Source organism: Bidens hawaiensis, unplaced genomic scaffold (genome assembly GCF_021521415.1).
Source record: "Bidens hawaiensis isolate Kalapana, Puna unplaced genomic scaffold, B.hawaiensis_p1.1 tig00009385_1, whole genome shotgun sequence".
NCBI lineage: Eukaryota > Viridiplantae > Streptophyta > Magnoliopsida > Asterales > Asteraceae > Bidens > Bidens hawaiensis.
The window spans coordinates 617383-641381 of record NW_027491692.1 but is presented as its reverse complement, the minus strand read 5'-3'; the positions used below and the strand labels follow the sequence as shown (position 1 = coordinate 641381).

Genomic DNA, 23999 nt, shown 5'->3' with positions numbered 1-23999 from the left:
ATGTGTTACATTCTACACGTATAATCACTTGACGGTGGAATTAGATAATAATGAGTTAATGACATTGTTTTTAGTGATTATTAAGAGCTAATTAGCTTGTTAGTTGTTTTACAAATCGATGTTGGTTGTTCTAGTGGTGTCACATATTGTAATAGTTAAATTCAATGTAATACGATTATATGCCCGAGCAATCAATGGTTGCCTATGATTCTTAGTAAATAAACCTACTTACCTACATAATATGAATTTCATTCAATAATCAAACAATTTTATTGTACCTATAAATAACATTCGAATTGTAATGCCTTATCGAACTCCCACAATGGTGGATAATCGAGTATCATTAGCATAACAAAGAATTTTTTAATATTTTGTCAATACTTTATTAAGGAAAAATTGAATATAGTTGAATATATTTAAAAAATTTAACGAAATACGTAGATTTTGTAAATTAAGCAATGTATAAAAAATGACTCCTCATGTGCCTTTGCTAGTTTGTCCAAATAACGGTCCCCAAAATTAAGGACCCATTCCTATATCCCCTACGCATAATACGCAAAATTGAGGACCGGTTCCTATAAACCCTACAAATAGAGTCACATTATTGTAACTAAAGTTATGTAAGAAAGTGTTGGATAAAGATACAAAGATAATTTGATGTAGGGTATATCGCACTGTCTTGTCTTTCAGTGTTGATTAGTACGCGTGTCAAGCGCTTAACATAGTTGTTAGTATACGATATCAACTAGCTGGCTGGATATATATCTTGGCACGTACATTAATCCACTATATTGAGAAACATACAAACTCATGACATTGTGTCAAGGCCTGAGAACTCACGCAAGGAATGAAGAAAGACGTTTCAAATGTTCCCTGTCTCACATTTTTATATTCTATTTCACTTAACGACAGCCACTTCATTATTACGAATCATCAAAAATGTAACTAAAACAAAGCTAATGTCGTGAGTTTCTACTCATGCTAACAATTTCAAATTGAATTTCTTTCACAACAAAAGTTTGTTCAAATAATAACTAAATTCACAAAAGTACAAAATAACACTCAATTATTTCAGTTTTGTATTGATCGACAAAACAAATAAGAAACTAAAATCATTGGTTTGGTTCAATACTATTGCTTATCGGTTATAAACCAAATAACAAACTAAAATTAAGTCCTGAATCAATATGAACACCAACAATTCCCAGTATTATTAATCAGAGAAAAAAATATAATTGAAAGCATCTATAACTATCCAACATAACCCTAGGCTTTATCATCTATTTATTATGTTAACTCAACTTAGTTAACAAAAAAAATCTAAATAACTTTTAGTCATTAAGAAATCACATTAAACCCCCTTAAATACACACAACCTACTTGTTGATGCTACTTCACGGGTTAAACCATCGCTTGAGTCGAACAACAATTGAGTCAACGTTCATAATTATCATTTTTATATTTTTCAGTTATCAAGTTTTATGTGTTTATTATCTTGATGGAAAATATATTATATAGTGAAGAGTAAGGTTCCATAATCGTCTATGAAATTTGGTTAATTATGCAATTTTCGTCTAAAATGTTTATTTTATGTAACTGGATCATCAAAGGTTTCGAATTCTTGCCAATCATATATCCATATTGCTTAACTCCATTTGTATTTTAACGTAAAGTCAAGGTTCTCTCTTCAATGATTCATCCTAAGACATTATCTCCATTTTTCTAATTTATTTTTGTAATTCAAACGGCTCTTTGTAGCAGCACAATGGGATTCTTTTTCTTTTTCTTTTTTTTATAAAACATATATCTTTTGAAATTCAATAATCCAAAGTGCTTCAATGTTGGTCACGGAGGAGGATTACAGGTTGAACAAAGATCGATCACCTGTTTTCCTTCTCGCCCGATGAAGAACCGGCGACCTAGGTTTCACAACCTAACCTAAGACGGAAATGTCGGAGCGAACTAATTGCTCATAGTTCACAAGACACTATCATACAATATTTATCACAATATCTAAATTATTTTATTAAAGAAATCAAGTACACATCTTCTCAACAAACACAATAAATCCAAAAGAAAACAAATAAAACATATAAATTTGTCTTTTTATTAAATAACCTAAAGCCAAACTAAGTTTTTCATATCTTCACTTCAACCATGTATATCACCTGCAATATGCGTACAAAATAAAATATGTTTGTCAACATAAAGCTGAGCAAGCAATCATCAGTTGTTGATAAATAAAATATACGAGAAAACTGCAAATGAATATCATGAGCGTCAACAGTTAAATAATGAGCAAATAATTTGTGTCGTTTGACCATGCCTAGAGAATTGAACTATGGTTACTAAAACGGCGTATGATCATACTTACACTGATATATAATGATGGTCCTCTTCGAATGCGATAAATAAGCAAGTAAGCTATAGCATATGAGAATTTAATTGATTAATCACACAATTCATGATTTGGAAAAAAACATTATAAGGTACGCATAAGGTCTCCAAATATTTAAAAACAATAAAATAAGGAGAGTTATTACTCACCTTAATGATTGGTGAACAAAATAATAAAATAAGAATATTAAACGAGATCGAAGCTTTTTAACACGTTGACTAATTTGACGTGAATAGACCTGAAACTTTGAGACGGTAAAGTAGAATTAAAAACAAGAACATAGCCACTGGAAGTAGGTTAAACAGGTATATAAAACTCAAGATATGAAGTTTTTAATATTTAAATGAGCTGGTACTGTTCAGAATCGAATCTAAAGTACGGTTCTGGCCAGCACACTCAACATTTTATGACAAAAAAAAAAAGTCTTCTGGCTCAAAAGCTAGTTTTAATCAGAAGTAGTATAATTCGAATAATTGACCGACAAAATCCCGTCAATCTATAAAATTAATTAAGGGCTTTTGTTAGTTAGTTGAAAACAAACATTTTATCAGAAGACAATGTAACATCCAACTTTTGTTAAATAATACGTAATAGAAAGTTGTTATTAACTGTGTGTCGTTAAGTTAGTCGTGTGTTAAGTATTTGGATAATATTGGGAGTAGGAATTGGGAATGGGTGGTGGGACCCATGAAACCCCCCCCCCTCTATATATACCCAACTACTTCTTCCTTTCTTTTCTTTTCTCATCCAAGCACACAAACACACACACACACACTCAAGAAACACACACATACTCTCTCTAGCACTCGGATTTAAAATCCAAGCCAAAGAATGGTGGAATCTCGTGTTTAACATCGTCAAGCAACAAGAATCACATCCAGATCTACGTATTGTCCAGATCTGAACTCGAACCCGAAGCAAAAAGGTAGGTTTCGGTTTAAATGGTTAAGTTTTATGGTTAGAATCGTCATGCAAACAGATATAATGATAGATCGGGTTGTAAAATGTAAGAAAAATATAAACTTAGTAAGTTATAACCTCTTGGGTACACTTTAAGATAAAAAGGTGGCGTTGGACTACGAGAGATTTGGGTTCAGGATCAGGTGCATGGGGTCAGAATGTGTCGGAAGATGGCTTTAAAATGGTAAAAACGATGAAAGGCAGGAATTTCGCATCGCACAGCCATGCGAAGCGAAATCAATAATTTCGCATCGCATGATCATGCGAAGCGAAAAAGTTCCATGCGAAGCGAAAAAGCATGCGAAGCGAAAAAGTTATGCGAAGCGAAATTCCATGCAGCCAGGGGCGCTGCCCCTTGGACCCTGCTAGGGGCTGCCGCCCCTAGACCCTGCTACCAGGGGCGCTACCCCCGGACCCCCATTAGTTGAGGGTGTCATTGACTTAGATATAAAAAGTAGTAGTAATGGATATTTGACACTCGTAATGCGTTATACAGTTAGCCTTGCACAGCTAAAGAAGGACATTACTATTAACGGCGAGAGAAACCGACTTCAGGTGAGTTTCTAGCCCCTTTATCCGTTATGTTTTTGGGGTTGTGTGCATACTCCTTTGTGATAATTGTTAATACACTTAACTTAAGTGGTAAGTGTATGATATGTGTATGATATATGTATGATTAAGTATTGAATGTTATTATGGAATGTTTATACAAATGAATATGTATATATACGTATATACATGACCAGAAGATATGTAAAGTATGCATGAATGAAAATGAATGTACGATCGAGTGACGTGACAGGTATGGTTATTGGAGACAAAGGGACCAGACCCTAATAATATCTGAGACAGAAGGGACCAGACCCTGGTAATATTTGAGACAGAAGGGACCAGACCCTAATAATATCTGACACAGAAGGGACCAGACCCTAATAATATATGTGATGGTAGAGATAGAATAGCCTATGGTAAATCACAAGGCCTTATGAAAGAAAGTATGTAAGCGCGTGTGCATGTATATAAAGTTTGTATGAAAGAAGTAAGAGTAAATAAAGTATGAATACGTATCTTCGGATGCGTATGAGTAAGGATATGAATGTATTGTATGTTAAATTATTAATTAGTACTCACTCAGCGTAGCTAACTTTTAGTATGCACGCAGGCAAATAGATTGAGGCAGCTGGCTTGAGGAGGGACACATGGCATGAACGGAAGAGATTGGCATCTACGAAGAAGTGTCAAGATTGTTTTAATTAATCACAATTTGTATGTTAAAACAAGAATGAACGTTTTGTAATGTGATGTATGAAGTTTTAAATTATTCCGCGAAAGTTTTAATTAACTCTGATTTTAGAACTGTTTTTATGAGTAACACCAAAGTAGGGTTACCGGGAATGGGGCCTTACAGACAACTTACCCGGAAAGATAAAGGAACGATGAGAAAATATGAGTAAAAGAGTCTTGATCAAACACCAAAGTCAAACCGAAAGAGTTTCTTGAGAAATTAACACCGCAAACGATGAGTGACGGATGATTTGATTTAGGGTAAAGGTTTTTACCGAAGTTAATGAGGGTTTATATAGGATCAATTAGGCTTTGGGCGCAAGAAATTGATTAATTGATGGATTAGGCTTGAATTGGGTTTTTACCATAAATTGATTAAGTGGCGATTAAAGCCCAATGTTGGAGATTAAGTTAGGGTTTATCATTAGGAATGTTGGTGGTTATTATATATTGAAGAACAATCTAGAAACTAATCGAATTGGACGGGTTTTAGAGGTCAAAATCGGGTCAAACGTTTAAACAAAACTTTTTGATCAAACATCTTCTACGAGCTACGCGTAGGAGTGTAGGACTAGGCTTGGTCCTATGCGCGGCGCAAGGTGGTGAATAACCTGACTTTCCCACTTTGTCACTTTTAGCCCTGAACTTCAAAAAATGCAATATTTAGCCATTTTAAGTGAATTTAAGGGTTTCTAAAGTTGTTTGACGAGTTTGAAAGTTATGAGGATATAAAATAAGTTAAACCAACTTAAGTACTAATAAATGCAAGTTTTTAGTAATACGAAAGATCCGAATTACATTCCCGAATTGGGTAAACGCAAACAAATACAATTACAAAAAATATGAAATGTTACACTAGGACTCTATTGGCCATTATTTTCGGTGTATATATCAGCTGTCGGGAAAAGTCTCCAACGAGAGTCCGATAGTGTGGATTCGGGAAATAGGGGCAAAACAAAGATGAATCTTTCCGGTGAGCCGTAATTGTTGTGAATCGGTAGCCCAATTTTTTAATTCAAAGAGATAATCGAGTTTAGAAAATAATAGAATACACAAATAGGTAATATGTCTAATATACCCCTAACTTAACGTTAAAAACTAACGGATTTAATGATTTGGAAGTAATTGGCAAGAAATGAGAAACCTCAACTGTTAATTACACATAATAAATTTTTTGAACGAAAATCGCATAATCGACCAAACTTTAAGGACGATTTTAACGCTTTACTCAATAGTTTAGGAATAATTATCATTCTTCATCTTTAAAACAATCAATTTATATCAATAGCTATCTTTAATAATTATCTTTGTAATTAATAGTTAAGATAATAATCAAACGTTGTTTGACAACTCAAATTATATCGTATCACCAAATAATAAAGGTATGTGACTATGCGAGGGCATTAATTAATTAAAGAGTAAAGTGTCATTTTCATTCTTATGGTTTGACAAATAATGCGAATTTAGTCCAAAAAGTTCTTTTTTGCATATGGACCGTCCACGTTTTTCAATTCTTGCTAATTACATCCAAATCACTAACCCCATTAAATTTAATCGTTAAGTCAGTGGTAGACATGTCTTTTCACTCTTTCTTTATTATATGAGTAAAGTGCCAAAATCATCCCTGAGATTTGGTCACATTTGCGAATTTCGTTCAAAAATATTTTTTTTCGCAATTAGACCCTTGATTTTTCCTAACCGTTATCAATTTCGTCCAAATTGTTAACTCGGTCTAAATTCAACGTTAACTCATGGATGTTACTGTCCTTTTACATGTTTGTTTACATTATAATTACTCCCTCCATCCCATTAAAAGTGTCCACATTTTCTTTTTTATTTGTCTCATTACAAATGTCCAATTTTAAAATTTATTAGCAAGTTTACACTTAAACACACACACCTAAATTAATAAACAATATTGATGGACCCAATTTTCAAGGGTATTATTGTCATTTGATAAGAAAAAATAATAATTATTCAATCTACCTTGAACTTTGTGTTTTTCAAAATGACATTTTTAATGCGATGAAGGGATTATTATTATTATTATTATTATTATTATTATTATTATTATTATGTTTTTGTTCGAAGACATATAACATCTCGATTCCTATGTTTGAATCCAATATAGTATCTGTTTTTTTATTCTTCTTTATTTTTAGTCATATAAAGGGTTTCGCTCAGTGCAATAATAATAATGTAAACAAACATGTAAAAGGACAGTAACACCCCTGAGTTAACATTGAATTTAGACCGAGTTAACAATTTGGACGAAATTGGCAATGGTTGGGAAACATCGAGGGTCTAATTGCGAAAAAAAAAATTTGGACGAAATTCGCAAATGTTACCAAACTTCAGGGACGATTTTGGCACTGTACTCATATAATAAGAAAGAGTGAAAAGACATGCCTACCCCTGACTTAACGATTCAATTTAACGGAGTTAATGATTTGGATGTAATTGGCAAGAATTGGGAACGTGGATTGTCCATATACAAAAAATAAACTTTTTGGACTAAATTCGCATTATTTGTCAAACCATAAGAACAAAAATGGCACTTTACTCTTAATTAAATGGAGCTTGGAAAAAGATCAAAATTCAAAGCCAAATAAATTTAATTTAGATCGTCAAAATGAATTTGCATTGCAAGTTTGTAACCAAATTTCGAGTACGTATTTTTTGAAGGGTTAGGCTAACGTACCTTGTCTCCTTACTTGTCATACCTCTTTCCTGAACTTTTTATTCTTTTAATAATTTTATTTGACATATTACCCTCTTTTAACATTATTTCTATTTTAAATTATTAATTAACATATATCATTATATATTTTGTTCTTAATATAATTTGTGTTATTTATTACGCAAATACACAATATTTTTTATTTAAAAAAATATGAAATTTCTTTTTAAAAAAATACAAACTATCTCTAAAAACTATCTAAAAAATGCTATCTAAAAAAACAAAACAATTATAGAAAAAAAAACTTATTTTCAAATAATAAAAGTTGTTTTTTTTGTTATTTTAAAAAATAAAAAAAAAATCATTTTCAAATATATAAAAGAAAATAAAAAAATGTGTTTTAAAAATAACAATAAAAAAATGTAACAAAATGACAAAAAAGAAACAACAAAGGTTTGGATTCTATTAATGTAAAACTTGAGAGAGAGAGAGTCTATTTAGTAAAACGAGGAGGAAGTATGTTTAACAACACACTTTTCAAATTGAATCAAACTTGTGATGGAGCAAAACTGACTCGGAAATTAGAGTTATATAACTTTCTATAAATAAATACACATATATTATATTCTTTTGCAAGACCAACGAATCCTTCAAAATGGGCTAGTGACTAAATTCATCGTATCAGGATACACACACTTTCCGATCTGAGAAAACCTTCACCAAAGCCCAAAGGGCAACGCCCATGAACACTCTTGGTCATTTAATTTTTTTTTATTAATTAGATTGGTAAAAAGGTTATTAATTAACTTATTATGATGATTTTCCCTGTTCTAAATCTATTTATTGGTACAAAAATTTATACAACATTCACACAAATTATTTTCGTTCTTAACCCCCTCCCCTCTTCCTCCCTAAGCACATCATCTTCTTCCCAAGTACTTTTAGAGAGAGAGATGGAAGGTGAAGCAAGATCAAGATTCAAGAGAATATGTGTCTTCTGTGGAAGCAGCTCAGGAAAGAAAGCAAGTTACCAGGAAGCTGCTATTGACCTTGGCAAAGAACTGGTATATATATCATATGATTGGTCTTTGTAATCTTCATACGTTTTTCTAATTTCATAAATATACGTACCCCATTTTCTTTTTTACAACATTCTTGAATATCACATCAAGATTTCAATAACCCATTTTTAAGTCGATCGCCATGCCGTTCTTGATCATCAAAGCTCACCAATGTTTCCTTTCTTTTATCTTTTTTTTTTTCAAACTAGCTTCTTGAATGTTACATCAAGATTTCAAGAACCCATTTTTTATACCACTATAAAGTTTTATACTTGATCATGCATTGTATAAAAAGTATCTTTTTTGTTGCATTATTTCATCCATGTAAAAGCAACCAACTACCCAAAGACTCATATTTCAATATTCTTTTGAGATTATTGTGCTTTGATTATGTGGTGATGAATGAAGAATGGAAGTTAGGGTTTATGTTTGGCATGACAAAACAGTTGAGCAGCCTTCTTGCATGATATTCGTTTAATTTATGGTGGGAGGTTGTAAGAAAACCAAAAATAAAATTATTTGTAAGAAGCAAACTGAATGGTGTGTGCCAATGAATGGGGAACCAAACGTGCGATCTTAGTATATATAATGCCCATTTGCTAATCTTATTTTCAGCTTTTCCACATCAATCAATGAAACCGGTTTAACTTATTATAAAAATTAAATCTTGAAAAAGCTAGGGTGTTCTTGTTTATTTTCTTGATTGTGTACGTAATATTGGTGAAGTGACACAATGTACGTCATGTCTTGAATGAAATTACTGGCAGGTGGAAAGAAGAATTGATTTGGTGTATGGAGGTGGCAGCGTGGGTCTCATGGGTCTTGTTTCTCAGGCAGTTCATGATGGTGGCCGCCATGTTCTAGGGTTTGCTCTCTCTCTCTCTCTCTCCTATTTCTCTCTCTAGACTTCAAATGTATCTATACCACAAGTTGCTTATTCTTTATTTTGATCATCAAATTGATTGTAAAGTTTTCTATCTTGAAACGAAATATAGATATTAAGTTTCTTGAAATAAAGATTTTATAGGTAAAGTTATATAGTACTATAGTAGTTACAATGTTACATGTAATTTTAGCGTTTTTCATATGTCACATGGTCGGTATAACCTTATAATGTATGATATGTACGTGGAAAATCTTATGCGGACCCGTATGATATGTGGAAAAATTTATACGGGCATGTATGATATGTTAAAAACATTACGGCTCCGTATGATATGTTAAAAATAATATACTAATAGATTAGACAATGGTGTGTTATGCAGAAGTTATAAGTCTCATATAAATGCATGTGTACATTATAATGTTGTACGTTATATATATAACCTTATATACGAATCGTATGATGTATGGAGACGGTGTAAGTGTTAGCACATTTTCTATATCAGCATGTAATAAACTCATGAGATAAGAGTTAAGGTTGAAGATGAAGAATAACATTACTAATTGCAACTTTAGCATATATAACTTTGACTTTAAAGAGTCAAAGTTTCACAGTATTCTATGCAAAACCGGATTTTGCAGACGTCATGGGATCAAATGCTTGACAAACTCTTATATTTGTACTTAATCAAGCTATTATTTTCACCTTTTTCCTGTTAAAAACTGAACAAACACATCAAGTTCTCAAAAAAGTTGGCATCTTTAGTTTTGTGAAAGATTGAAAACATAGTCCCACTCTTGAAAAAGCATGCTGGATTGTATAAAACAAAGTGTTTCTTGATCATTACATAGATTTAATGAAAACATTCATATTTTTCTGTCAGTTTGTTCATAAAAAGGCAAAACAAGTCAAGTAATTTCTAAATATTTTTATAAAAAGTGTGAAACCTTTTAGACAGTGATTCAAGAATGTCTACTTTAATTGAATCTTGATAAAAAGAGAAGACTCCAATTTTACCCTTCTAGTTATACACCAACTTATACTTATTAACTTTTTGAAAAGTAATAAGGTGTTTGTGATTGCTTATATTCTGAAAGAAAAAGTTTCCTTTACACTTTTATAACTTATTAATTTAATAAAAAGTTATAAGGAGGTAAAATAAGAAAATCCAAACACCCTCTAAAGCCTAAACATATCACTACTAGAAGGGTATTGTTGGTAATTCCTTCCAAGTTGTACTGTACAACCTTGATTTAATGTGATATCTTTTTTGGTTTCTTGCAGGGTTATACCAAGGACTCTAATGCCCAGAGAGGTATATTTAGAAACCTTCAAATCTAAGTTTTCTTCTTTTTGTTGTTGTGACTTGTACATTGTGCACTGAGAGTTGTACATTAGCTATCAATAAAAGTTGTACTGGGTTAGTAATAGTACATTGGGCATGTCTTCATACAAATTGCATTTTACCCAACTTCACTTTTCAAATCAATATCAACAAATTGCATTTCTTCTATTTGAACCATAAATCATAAATAGTAAATAAATCATTAAATCAACTTCTTGTGTCTATTTGATTTTGGCTGCTGGTTCTATTCTAACTAAACTGGTTCACTTTAGTTGAAATTGTAGAATAATCCGAACTTTTTAACTTTTACTTTTTTTCTCTAATGAAAAACAACCATTTAATCATCCAAAAAGTTCAAACTCTGTAACTTTATTATTTCTTAAAGAATAACATCCATAAAAATTTAAACTTTCTAACTTTTATTTTTTTTTTAAAGAATGGCATTCATTTAGCCCGCAGACTTTTACTTTTATTTAAAATCTAATGCTTGTTTTTTATATGTAATATACGAAAAACGTTATGATTGCAGATAACGGGTGAGACGGTTGGTGAAGTAAGAGCGGTGGCAGATATGCATGAAAGAAAAGCTGAGATGGCTTGTCAAGCCGACGCCTTTATCGCTCTCCCGGGTATGATATCTTTTAATATTTCATAACGATTCAAGATCTTGAAAATTAATTATATTCACTTTGTGAATTTTCTTAGGTGGTTATGGCACTCTTGAAGAACTATTCGAAGTCATCACATGGGCTCAGCTCAAAATCCACCATAAACCGGTAAGAAAATGAACACCCATAAGCCGGTGCACATTATGCACAAAATTTTGTACATTATGTTAATTGATTATTGATAATCAAGTAGTCAATATTCGAAGAATTTTAAAGGGTACCTTTTTGTTCAAATTTTATACCTGATTTATTATTTATTTTTTTATTCCTTTGTGGGGACAGATAAATAACGGTATCTTGTTTTGTGTATCATGTTTAGGTTGGTCTGTTGAACGTGGAGGGTTACTATAACTCATTGTTGTCATTTATAGACAAGGCTGTTGATGAAGGTTTTATATCACAGATTGCTCGTAGGATTATCGTCTCAGCTCCAACTGCCAAACAGTTGGTTAGACAGCTTGAGGTTTGTTATTTGAAAAACTAAATTACTATTTTCAACTATGTATGCTAGTAATTAGAAATTGAAAATATAGTTGAAGGGTGTTTCCAAGAAGCTTGAAGTGAATGTTAAAAATAGTAACTATTAATGGAAAATAAAGAGTCTTTATACACAATCCTAACTCCTAATATGTAAATATAATTCTTATATTGTTTCTCTTTATTAAAAGAGTCAAGCTCGAGCCTAACGAGCTCGACTAGTGAAATGTTTTTCAAATATGAAGAATAATAATTGTTATGGTGTGTGTATACAACTACTTCTATAACTATAATCATTTCGAGTCATATTTTATAGCTCGAGCTCGACTAGTAATGCATCTTTCGAACATGAGATTTAATTGTTTTTTATGTATACAAGTAACAGGCTCATCTAGGCTTCCAAGTCTAATCAAGCTTTACATAAATATATATGTACACACCATCTTCTACAACTTATTTTACTAGAGTTCGTTATATGATTATAATTACTCAATATCACTTTTAAAACACATATCCAAGCACCCTTCAGTGCATCTTATAATATAAACATAAATGTGGATCTGATCAGGAATTCGTTCCCGAGCATGATGAAATCGCAGCGAGTTTGACTTGGGACGAGGTGGATAGATTAAGTTATGTACCCGAGGATGGTGTTGAGACGTAAAAGACGGCAATTATTGTTGGGTGACATTAGTAGTCAGGTTATATATATGCTCACGCTTTAGGTATATATATCAGTTTGTATTGCAAATGCCTATGTATATAAGCTTATGAAATGGTGCATCTCCACCGGTATGGTGCCTGTTTTGGTTTAGTACTTTTGGAAATTCCATGTATATGATATGGAGATGATGCTTTGATTTTAAACTTTTGCAAGTTTAATTATGTTTACATTTTGTGGCTATCTTGTTTCCTAAAACCTTAATTAGTTGTGTTGTAAATATTATAAACTGTATACTATGATTTTATATATCTGCATTCTATGGGTAATATATGTGTTCACTTCACACAACCGTCAAGATTATATTAAAAATAGTTTGCAAGTCCAACAACATAAGAAAACCCGACCCCTAATTGGATGTCCCATATATTAGTACACTTGTAGCTGTTAATGTAAACTCAAGGGACCCAATCAAACAATCAAACGTACCCAGTAAATTCCAATAGGACTTGAAGCTATTGAAACCATTGGCTTCAAAAATATCTTATTATGTGGAAAATATAGAATTAAGAGAATCTAAGCGAAATAACAACCATCCATAAGTACTAATAATGATCATTGGCGGACCTACACCTGGTGTAGGTGTCGGCCGACCCTTGTGAAATTTTTTTAAAGGTGTATATATGCTAAAATCTATATCGACCCATATAAAAATTTGACACCAACCCTCTTTCGACCCATGTGAAATTTTTTCATGGGACCACCACTGATAATGATAGAAGTAAAGTGCAATTAACATAATAAGATGAAGTAGTTAGTGAACTATGATAACATTCACTACTAGAAAATTGAAATTAGTTGTTCGACTTCCTACGCCATTTTCCGTTGGAAATGCGTAGGAAATCATCGTTACATAAAATACTTTTTTACGCATTTCTAATATATTATCGACAAAAATATGTCATTGGAAGTTTCCAACGCATTTCTCAGTTCGTAGCTTAGTTGGGGAGAGTGGTGGCTCCTGCCCCTTCATTTTTTTTATCGGTGGTATAAATTTATTCTTTTTTTAGCTGAAAATTTTCATACAAAGTGTAAGTTAGACCTATTTTCTACCAAAATTTTGACCCCCCCTATTTATGAATTTTAGTATATATATTGAGTCCGGCACCCTCAACATGTATGTCCAAGCTTCATCACTGACAAGTCTAACACCAACTCCTTTGGAGTATTTCTACAATCCACCAAAGAAGTCCTTAAAAAGCCAACTTGAAGTAACAATATTAAATACTAATAACTTACCGTTTACATGTCAAAGGACAACTCAACAAAATCACATACGTTCAATTAACTAAAACATAATGGCTTTTATTCATAAATAAATTTCATAACTGACCAAATTCAAAACATCTCAAATCTTTATCTAATACGCCAAACCATTTGAACAAGGTACTTGATGTATGTCATAAAACACAACAGATCAACATTTCTTGTTTTTCAACAAGTTTACAACCCCGAAAAACAAAATACTCCCAAAATTCAATTCAATAAAACTAAAAACACCACTAAACAACTATATGGCTGCAAAGTATTCTTTGCTGCCCTTAGGGTCGGGCTTCATCGACTTCTCCCCGGGCTTCCATCCAGCAGGGCACACCTCATCCGGGTTCTCTTGTACAAATTGCAATGCCTATGGTACAAATACAGACACCCATTCAACAATAGCCTCTTTAACGCATTTAAAATATTAATATTAGGGCTTTATGTATGTAATACCTGAAGTGTTCTCAATGTTTCATCAACACTTCTACCAATGGCAAGATTGTTAATTGTTGAATGTTGAATAACACCTTCTTTATCGATAATAAAGAGTCCTCTCAATGCAATTCCCTGAAATTGAAAATTGAAATCTGAAGACCGACATTGTGACTGACATAGTAAATAATTATTTATATATAGATAGCCCAGAGATTAATAAATAGTTTACAAGTGTGTACCTGGTCTTCAATCAATACATTAAAAGCTTTGGAAATAGATTTTGTAACATCAGAAACCAGTGGGTAGTTTAGGTCACCAAGACCCCCAGATTTTCTCTCTGTTTGGACCCACGCAAGGTGAGAAAACTGCAAAAAAAGAAAAGAGCAATAATCAAATATTTTTAAAATAAAAAAATAAAGCATATCTTATCTAAAAATACCGTTTCATAAATTCCTAAATCTTCATTACTAACTACTTAATATTTCCTTTACTCAACCTGTGTAATGCACGGGTTTCTAACCTAGTAATTAAATAAACCAAAAACAACTAAAAGACTAAACTGCCCTTCACTCAAATACCCTATCACGGCAGCAACAGATCACCAGCTTTTCACATGTGAACAGCACGATAACAAAATAAACCATGTGCACCATGTTGTGATCACCTTTAAAATGTGTTCTTAAGCAAAAACATAAAACAAAATCAAGTACCGTATATTCTAATGAAAAGATAAACATTGGCCTTACTTCTGCTAGAGATGATTATTAGGTAATATACCATAACAAAAGTTGCGTAGCATTGAGAGAAACAATTACCACACTGTCTACGGAAACACCCAATATTTCGGTGTTAATCTTCTCAAACTCTGCATACCGGTCACTGAATGCAGTGATTTCTGCATTAAGAATACGAGATTAGCACATTTTGGAGCAAAATACTAACAGCTAACTGCATGTTCGTCTGCAAACTATATCTAAATTTTAATGCGCTTAACAAGTAATGAGTTGACTCACCTGTTGGACAAACAAAAGTGAAGTCCAAAGGGTAGAAAAAGAGAATGACATATTTCTTGCCAATGTAGTCAGATAGCTTAACCTGCAATGACAAAATACTTGCAAAGTTATAAAATTTTCAAAATTTAAGTTAAAAATTCATGGTCCATAACACTCACAGCTCACTCATACATCATAATGACATATTGTTCCACAATCATACATCATAAGTCACTTAAGTTACCTTGATGAACTCTTGATCAAAAACAGCCTCAGCCTCAAAGTCTGGTGCTTGATTTCCAACTAGTGGCAGTCCCTGCACACACGAACAAAAAGTCAAAACGAGTGATAGCTAACAAAAACAATGCATAATTGATAGCCAGCATTATTCAATCCCCTGTTTTAAACATCTGTCATGCACCAAAAACAATCCTACATCTTTTTCAGATCCAAAAGGGCTACATTTACCGCATAAACCCTAATTAATCAGTATGTGATCATAAAAGTTGCTTTAGCTATTAAGATATTAAAGTTATATAGAATATAATAATATATTATTCATTTGCAATAACCTATTCCTTCATCCTCATCCAATTAGAACCAAGGGCCAATTTACAAGATATAACCTAAATCAGTAAATCTACAATCCTTATATTGAATTAACGGCGAATACGAACTCGACTCGCTTTACTAATCCCAAATCCATTAGCAATCGATTATCATCCGAAAATATGATAAAAAACAGTAATTAGGCCAAATTCGAGACTTAAAACACAATGCCGATTGACAAGATATCACCTAATTCAGTAAATCTACAATCCTGATATTGAATTAATAGCGAGTATGAACTAGACTTGCTTTGCTTATATCAATTATCAAATCCATCAGCAATCGATTATCATCCGAAATTAAGGTTAAAACACAGTAATTACTAATTAGGTCAAAATTGAGACGCAAAACACAATGCCGATCGCACGAATCTAGCGAACAATACAATGCTATGACTAACGTATATAAATAAATATACAACAGTCGTGTGAAGATAAAGTTAAGGTGAAGGAAGTACTTACAGCTTTAACGACGAATGAGTTCCGGCGAGCGGCGGACGGGCGGACGGAGACGGCGGAGCGGAGGGATTTGAATTGGAAGTTGAGAGAAGAAGAACCGCAGAAGCTTAGGGTTTGGAGTTTGGGATGATTGAAAGCTGGAGACCTAGGGTTTGAGGAGGAAAGAAGAGCTGCAGATGCAGAAGCAGATGAAGTGGCCATTGTTGGACTCCTGGTAGTGTGGTGTTGTGTTGATTATTGGGTTTGGTTTTAAGGAGGAGATGGGATGTGACAAGGATAAATGAAGATAGGGTTAGGTGGGTTGGAGTCTAGGACACATGGGTGTGTGTGTATCTAGTAGCTTGAAACCTATACAAAGTTATCATGCGAATTACGCGGTTAATGCGGAAAAATATCGGATATCGGTCGATAACCGATACATGAAATATCGTTTATCACGGTGATATATCGGTAATTTTAATATCATGTATAAATTTACATATATATACTTCAGGGCCGGCCATGGCCTATGGCAGAGTGGTCGACGGCCATAGGCCCGACTACCCGTTAGGCCTGATTTTTTTTTAAATTATATGTATTTTTATGAAAAACTATATGTATACTTAATGTTTAAACTCAATTACATAACAACTAACTTGGTCTAGAAGTAAAGGGATTTGACTTCCAACCGAAAGGTTGTGGGTTCTAGTCTCATTTGAGACATATTTAAGCTTATTTTTATATATTAGTGTTTTATACAACCTAAATCATAACTAAGGAAGCCAATTTAAAAATTAAATTATTTAAACCCAACAAAATACTCTTTTACGTAAGGCCCAAAATATTTTTCGCATTCGGCCCAATTTTTTTTTTCAATTTTCGGAGCCGGCCCTGATATATTTTTTATAAGCATATAATGCTAGTTTTATACTTTATATGTATAAATTTATAAGTTTAAAGACCAAAATTTAAACTAGTGAAAATTGAGGAGGGTTAATTTTTATAATATACAAATTGATTTACACCTTACTTAAACTTGGTAAAAAGAGAGGGCTTAAATGTCACACACTAAACTTGTATCAACCTAAAAGTTAAAGAATCACGTTCACACTGATTGCAGCGCGGTTCTTTCTCCTTTAACCATTCCGGCGCCGGTTTCATTGTTTTCGGCAGAAATTATAGCGCCGGCGTCGGAATTTTTTGTCGTAAATCCTTTTTGGAGATATCGTAGTCATATCAACGAACCAGGTAAGCAAAATCATAAAAAAAATGACCCAACCGAGAAACTCAGTGATATAACCGATATTATAGAGCAAAATATCGGCGATATATCGGTCATTATCGCCGATAATATCGGAACCGATATTATAACCGATATTATAGCAGGGGTCCGATAATCGATATATCGACGATATATCACCGATATATTGCCGATATTAACTGCTTAATGCGATTGTAAGTTACTCGACATCAATTTGTAAAATGATTAAAATGAGTTAGAGAATAAACGAGCTTAAGGTTAAAACCCGAGTTGCTCGTGTCAAACACTCAAACTTGATTATGCTCGCATGAGCCTAACCAGTGGCGAATCTAGAAACTAATTGCAAGGCTAGCGTAAAATAAAAAAATTATAACCGTGCATTAAGAAAAAAAAAATTTTACGGTTTCCATAGGCCTGATTACGCGTTTCGCGCGTAGCGGAGCCCAATAACGCGTTTTTCTCATGCATGCGTCTGGTTACGCGTTTGGCGCGTCCCGGGCTCGGCTTCGTGTTACAAGCGTACCGGCGCCCAGTAAACCCATTCGAAATAGCTAATCAAAACAAGTTGGTTTATAGTGGGTGTATCAAAATAACATAAACTTGTTTGCTTAATGATATTGTGAAATTATTCAAACTTATTTACTTATTAATACAATGATTTTATTGATATCTCTCGATCATATCAAACATATATTGTTAATGAGTAGTTTTAAAGTTTGCTCAACACATATATTGATAAACACAATATTTAATTAAATAAGAAAATAAAAGAGTCGCACATGTTTGAACTTGAAGTTGGGATATTTAAACTTGGCGGTGAACCGATGTCATCGTTTTCTTTACTTTGACGTTTAAAAAGGTTGCTAATAAGAGGTTGTTTACTCATCTTCAAAGTTCTCTAAACAAAATTTGAACTGAAAACCTAATATCAATTCCAATTTACACATAAAACTAAAAGCTAAATCCCTAATTAATTCAAATCTAAGCATAACCCTAAATACCTAATCAATTCCAATTTAAACATAAACCCTAAATCCCAAATTACTTCCAATTTAAACATAACCCTAAATCCCTAAATACAATAAATCTTACCGGAAAGATGGAGAGGCCGGAGATGGAGTGGCTGGTGGTGGACTGGCGATAGGGGGCGGACTAGAGGTGGAGCGTGGTGGTTAGTTACAGTGTTGTGAGGTTCAGAGGCTGTGCAGAGTAGTCTACTTCTTTTTTTTTATTGTATTATTTGGGTTATTGGGTTTTTTGGTTTGGGCTTGGGCTTTTATTGGGTTTAATTATTAAATTGGTCGGGCTTAAAATACATAAGGGTAACGCTATTTTTTTGTTCTGGGGTAACGAAACACGAAAACCGACCAAAAAAATTTTTTTTACACTACCGGTAAAACGTTGAGGGGTAGCGGAGGCTACCCCTCCTCATATGGTACATCCGCCCTTGAGCCTAACAAGTATGTTACTTATATACGTATAGTGATTTTTTATTTGTAAAATACATAAAATTACCGTAATTAAAATTTATATATATATATATATATATATATATATATATATATATATATATATATATACTAGTAGGAGCGCCCGCGTGTTACGGCGGGAACTCTACGAGGATTCAATCGGTAGGGGTCTTGTTCGATATGGTACCGCCATTCGGTATAGCCAAACTTTTAGTCGGTCTAGTTTACAATATAAAAAGTTAGGGTATGTAGGAAATATAGTATTAAAGATAAAAAGGTTTTAAAACAAAATAAATTCTTCAACCCATTTCACAGTTGGTAATTAATCAATTAGATAAATATCCAATCTTGGTGCAACAAGATCTGTTTGTCTGCTTTAGTTTTAAGGATATAGGATTTGTTTTTTAAGGATAAACACTATCTGTAATGATGGTTCAGATGGTCGTTCCCGTTTCCACATACTGTGTTCTGCTGTTGGCCGCGAGGGTTCGAATCCCATTCAGGTTTTTTTTTTAACCTGTTTATTATAATTTTTGAAATTTTTGGTAGGACAGTTGTTGTCGTGGGTTTTATGCACGTGTCCATCACACCTGGCTCTTTGGTTTTATGCTTTATACTGCATGTTGTGTTACTCCTCTTCAGTCGCTTCATCTTTTGTTTGCTGGTTTCTGCTTTCAGGTATTATATTTTAGGGCTTTTTCCAAGATGATTTCTTTCTAATTTTTTTTGTGGTTTGAATTAGGTATAATTTTTGGGCTATTTGGAGAGTTGCATTTCTGCTCCTATTGTTGTTAATTTAGTTTTTCTTGATTCGAAATTTGACTTCAGTTTTTCATTGATGTTTCAATTGCATTATGTTGTTGGATGGTTGATTGATGTTTAAATTGCATTATGTGAATGGTTATATTTGCAAATCATTTGTAGTTGGAATTAAATGCGTTAGTTGAAGATACAAGATATAAGTCTTTTTCACTGATTGAATATGAACTGGTTGTAGTTGAGCAGAGCCTGAGCTTGTCTGGTCTCAGGTTCGGCTCGTGAGTAATTTTCAATCTCGGGCTCGACTCATTTATTAGTTATTTTAGTTATATTTATAGTTAATTGTCATTTACGTATGTTATTTGTTTTATTTATGTCATGTTTGTTTGTTTGACGTTTATCGAAAAATCCCGGTACCGAAAAAGTTCAGGTTGGTCATAGTTTGGTTGTTCCGAACCGGGCTTTCCAATAAAGTTCGGTTTGACCGCAGTTTGGTGGTTTCGAACCGAGCCTCCATGTTGTTCAGTCCCAACTATGCCCTATTGGTAAATATCAGTCCCAACTTTACACTTGCCTGCTGACCGTCCCAACTATTGATGTATTTGTTTTTAACGGGCTGCGACTAACGGATGTTAACTCCGTTAGTGATTTGCTGACGTGGCCATCCCAGCTGTCAAAAAACTTCTTACGTGGCGGCTGACTGTGTATTAAGATCTTAGGTGTCAACTGGCACTTTATTTAAATAATTCCGGCTCGTGGTTATTACCATTTGAACCCTAAAACACAAATCAGATGAATTGAAGAACCCTAAACACCAAATCAATCAAATTGAACAACAATCGATAGATGGAATTGAGCTCATCATCCACTTCTTCATCTCGTGGCAAGAAAAACCCTAAAAGGTTTAAGCTAGATGCTGATGGAAATGTCTATTGCAATCATGATATCCTTGCAATTCCTAGAGTTGCTGGACGTAGAAGTGTTCGAAATGGGGATGAGTTTTATGGTTGCCCTTTATGGCCAGTAAGTACGATTATTTACGTATCATGCTTTTAATTACAAATCTGATTAGGTTGAATTGATTTTATGAGTAGAACGAAGATTGTAAATTCTTCATGTGGAAAAAAGAAATTGATGAATTCTTGAAGCAACGTGGACATTGCAACTGCAATATAAGAAAAGATCCAGAATTTGAAGAAATGAAGATAGAGAATTTGAAGCAGCAGATCATTATTTTGCAAGAAGAGATTAGGAACCTGAAACAACAGTTGTCAATGAAGTCCAATTGGAAGACTATATGTGTTTTAGGTTTAGTAGTCGTCATAGCTATATGGTTGATATTACATATGTGAAATATATGTTAATGGCAATCTATGGAATCTTTGTTAGTAATGTTAATGTATGGAACCTTTGTTATGGAATCCTAGTTGTTAATCTAATCTTTGTTATGGAATCTTGGTTGTTAATCTAATCTTATTTTATTGCATTTTCCCCTAATGTTGATTGTAACAAAACAAGTCAGTCATCATATACAAAAAGTCAAACTGCTCTTAAAAAAACATCAATAAAAAGTCAAACAGCAGGTTAAAAACCAGTAATTCATGAGTGTATAAATGAAAGCTGCAATGAAAGTTAAAAACCTTGGTTTTTCTTGAACAAACCAATACACCTTTGCATATAAATGACCACTTGGAACAAAGACAATATAAATGGCCATTTTGACCCTATAAGCATAGTCTGCTGCTGCAATTTAAACAAACAAACTTATGTTGCTGCAATAAGTTGACCAAACATGTGCATTATTGACCATTTTGACCTTATAAGCATAATGGCCATTAATGACCATTGTGACCCTATAAGCATATCTATTGCTGCAATTTAAACAGACATACTTATGCAGCTGCAATAAGTTGACCAAACATGGGCATTAATGACCATTTTGACCCTACAAGTATAATGCCCATTAATGACCATTTGACCCTATATACATGACATAGGCCAAGCATCTGCTGCAAACATACACAATCTGGCAAACATTTTTGACCAAACTTTAACAAACATTTGAGATAAATGTCCACAATCTGGCTAACAAATGTCCACAATCTATAAACATACACATGCTATACTACAATTGAGATAACATCTGCTGTATACAATTTTGATAATTTGACCAAGTATCTGCTGCAAACATGCACAATCTGGCCAAATATCCACAATCTATCCAAACTTTTTTTACCAAACACATTCTTGACATGCATGACATGTTCATAAATGACCATTTTGACCCTAAATGAAATGACCATGCTGCAACCAGAATAAACACATCCTGCTACAACTAGTCAAGGGACAATCTAAACAAACAAACAAAATTCTAAGTTTAACAAAATGTATAACAGACTACAAACATGATATGCATACACAATTTCATCAAACACATAAATTAAGTTTACCATTATACATAGTTGTTCAAAAGCTAAGTTTAACAAAATACATTCAAAGGTTTAAAAACCATAAGTTTCATTCATCAAACCAAAAAACATGAGATCTTCCTACCATCAAGCATCATTCACTTTGGCCTTCCCCTTTGTGCTTCCCCCCTTGTCCTTTTAGAAGCAGTTGAGTGCTGTGGTTGACTTGACTAGTCTGGTTGAGTTGATTTTTGGGAAGCTTGAGTTGACTTTTTCTTTGCTTGATAGAACCTTCCTTTTGGCAACCCCCTTCCTCTTAGAACCTGATAACTGTTGTGTTACCTGAGTTGACTTTTCTGAAACTTGAGTTGACTTTTCAGAAGCTTGAGTTGACTTTTCAAAAGCTTTGGTTGACCTCCGCTTTGGCCTTCCCCTTGACCTTTTAACACCACCACCTTCAACAATGGCTTTACCCTTAGCCTTTTCAGGGCATTTTCTTATGTTGTGTAATGTTGACTTGCAATAACTACATTTCATCTCAACTCCATGCTTTGTCAACTTTCCTGGTCTCTTGGGATCTTCATGTGGATCTCTCTTTCGGTTTTTCTTTGGTCGTCCAGGCATAGCTTTGACTGGAGGTGGGTCAAGAGGATAATATACAACTGGCCAATACTTTTCACTAGGCAAAGGTGGAATTGTGAACTGATAAGACTTCAAGTATTGCTCCTTAAGGTAACTTTCATGAACAAACTCTTCAGAATTCCTTTTAATAAAACCTGCCACTGCACATACATGCTTACATGGTATACCAGATAATTCCCACCTTCTGCAAGTACATGTTTTGTTACCTATATCCACTGAAACATCATCAAAATCACTTACTTGAAACACAGTAGGGGATGATGGGAATACTTTACATTTATGGGCCCAATTTTTCTTTTTATCAAGCTTCTTTTGCACCCTAGGACACACAATCACATCTTTTTTTAACATTTTTGTGTACCTTATAGTCAGCCTACTCATTACTGAAACCCTAATATCCTCTAACATGTCAATGATATGCTTAGATCTTGCCTGAACTATGGTTCCATTGAAGGTCTCTGCCATGTTGTTGACTATTACATCACATTTTGTATGAGTGTCAAGAAAACACCTTGAAAAACATTTAGGATTCTGTTTGACATAAGCTTCCATTGCATCAGGTGACAACTCTAACATATCCTCGATAGCAACATTGTAATCAGCTTCAGTATAAGCCCTGCAAACCCTCCAGTAAACTTCCTTAAACTCTTCACCCTTGTACTGTTTATGCCAGTTTGCAAAGATATGCCTTGCACAGTTTTTGTGTTCAGCATTCTTCCACACCAAATGTACAGCATTAACCAATCCCTATCATATCATTATAAATGTTAGAATGTCTATGTAAATGTGACAACTAACATACCTAAAATATAGATATACCTTTAGTTGGTCTGAGATTAGTGTCCAACCCTTTCCACCATCACTGACTTCCAGACATTTCCTCAGCTCATCCATAAACCACTCCCAACTGTCATTATTTTCACCTTCAACAACAGCCCATGCTACAGGATACATCTGGTTATTTGCATCCCTACCTACAGCAGCCAGTAAAATACCTCCTAGAAAGGTTTTAAGAAAACACCCATCTAGGCATAAAACCTTCCTACAACCTGCTAGGAACTCCTTCTTCAAACCATTAAAACACACAAACAACCTGAAAAATAAACTCTAATGATCAAGATAAATTTATAATTTATTACTATCTAATGATGAAAATGAAATTGTACCTGAAGAAAGACTCCAATGATGAAGATGCATCTGAATCCTCCCTTAGGAACCCTGGTGGGGCAGTTAGGAGTTCAAATGTTGAA

The 23999-nt window shown here is 33.5% G+C and overlaps 2 protein-coding genes across 2 annotated transcripts; one reads left to right on the top strand and one right to left on the bottom strand.

Annotated features, from left to right (window-relative positions):
• The first annotated feature begins 8258 nt into the window (after nucleotides 1–8258).
• LOC143532168 (cytokinin riboside 5'-monophosphate phosphoribohydrolase LOG7-like) lies at nucleotides 8259–12462 on the top strand. Its single transcript, XM_077027295.1, has 7 exons — nucleotides 8259–8386; nucleotides 9151–9248; nucleotides 10551–10581; nucleotides 11141–11240; nucleotides 11317–11387; nucleotides 11599–11742; nucleotides 12325–12462. The coding sequence occupies exons 1-7, from the start codon at nucleotides 8276–8278 to the stop codon at nucleotides 12418–12420; spliced, it is 651 nt and encodes a 216-aa protein (XP_076883410.1). The 5' UTR covers nucleotides 8259–8275; the 3' UTR covers nucleotides 12421–12462.
• A 1352-nt stretch (nucleotides 12463–13814) lies between these two features.
• Nucleotides 13815–16488, bottom strand: LOC143532167 (2-Cys peroxiredoxin BAS1, chloroplastic). The gene is made up of 7 exons (XM_077027294.1): nucleotides 16235–16488; nucleotides 15409–15480; nucleotides 15186–15267; nucleotides 14988–15067; nucleotides 14412–14537; nucleotides 14191–14304; nucleotides 13815–14104 (listed from the first exon to the last, which is right to left on the bottom strand). The coding sequence occupies exons 1-7, from the start codon at nucleotides 16430–16432 to the stop codon at nucleotides 13988–13990; spliced, it is 789 nt and encodes a 262-aa protein (XP_076883409.1). The 5' UTR covers nucleotides 16433–16488; the 3' UTR covers nucleotides 13815–13987.
• Between the last annotated feature and the right edge of the window lie 7511 nt (nucleotides 16489–23999).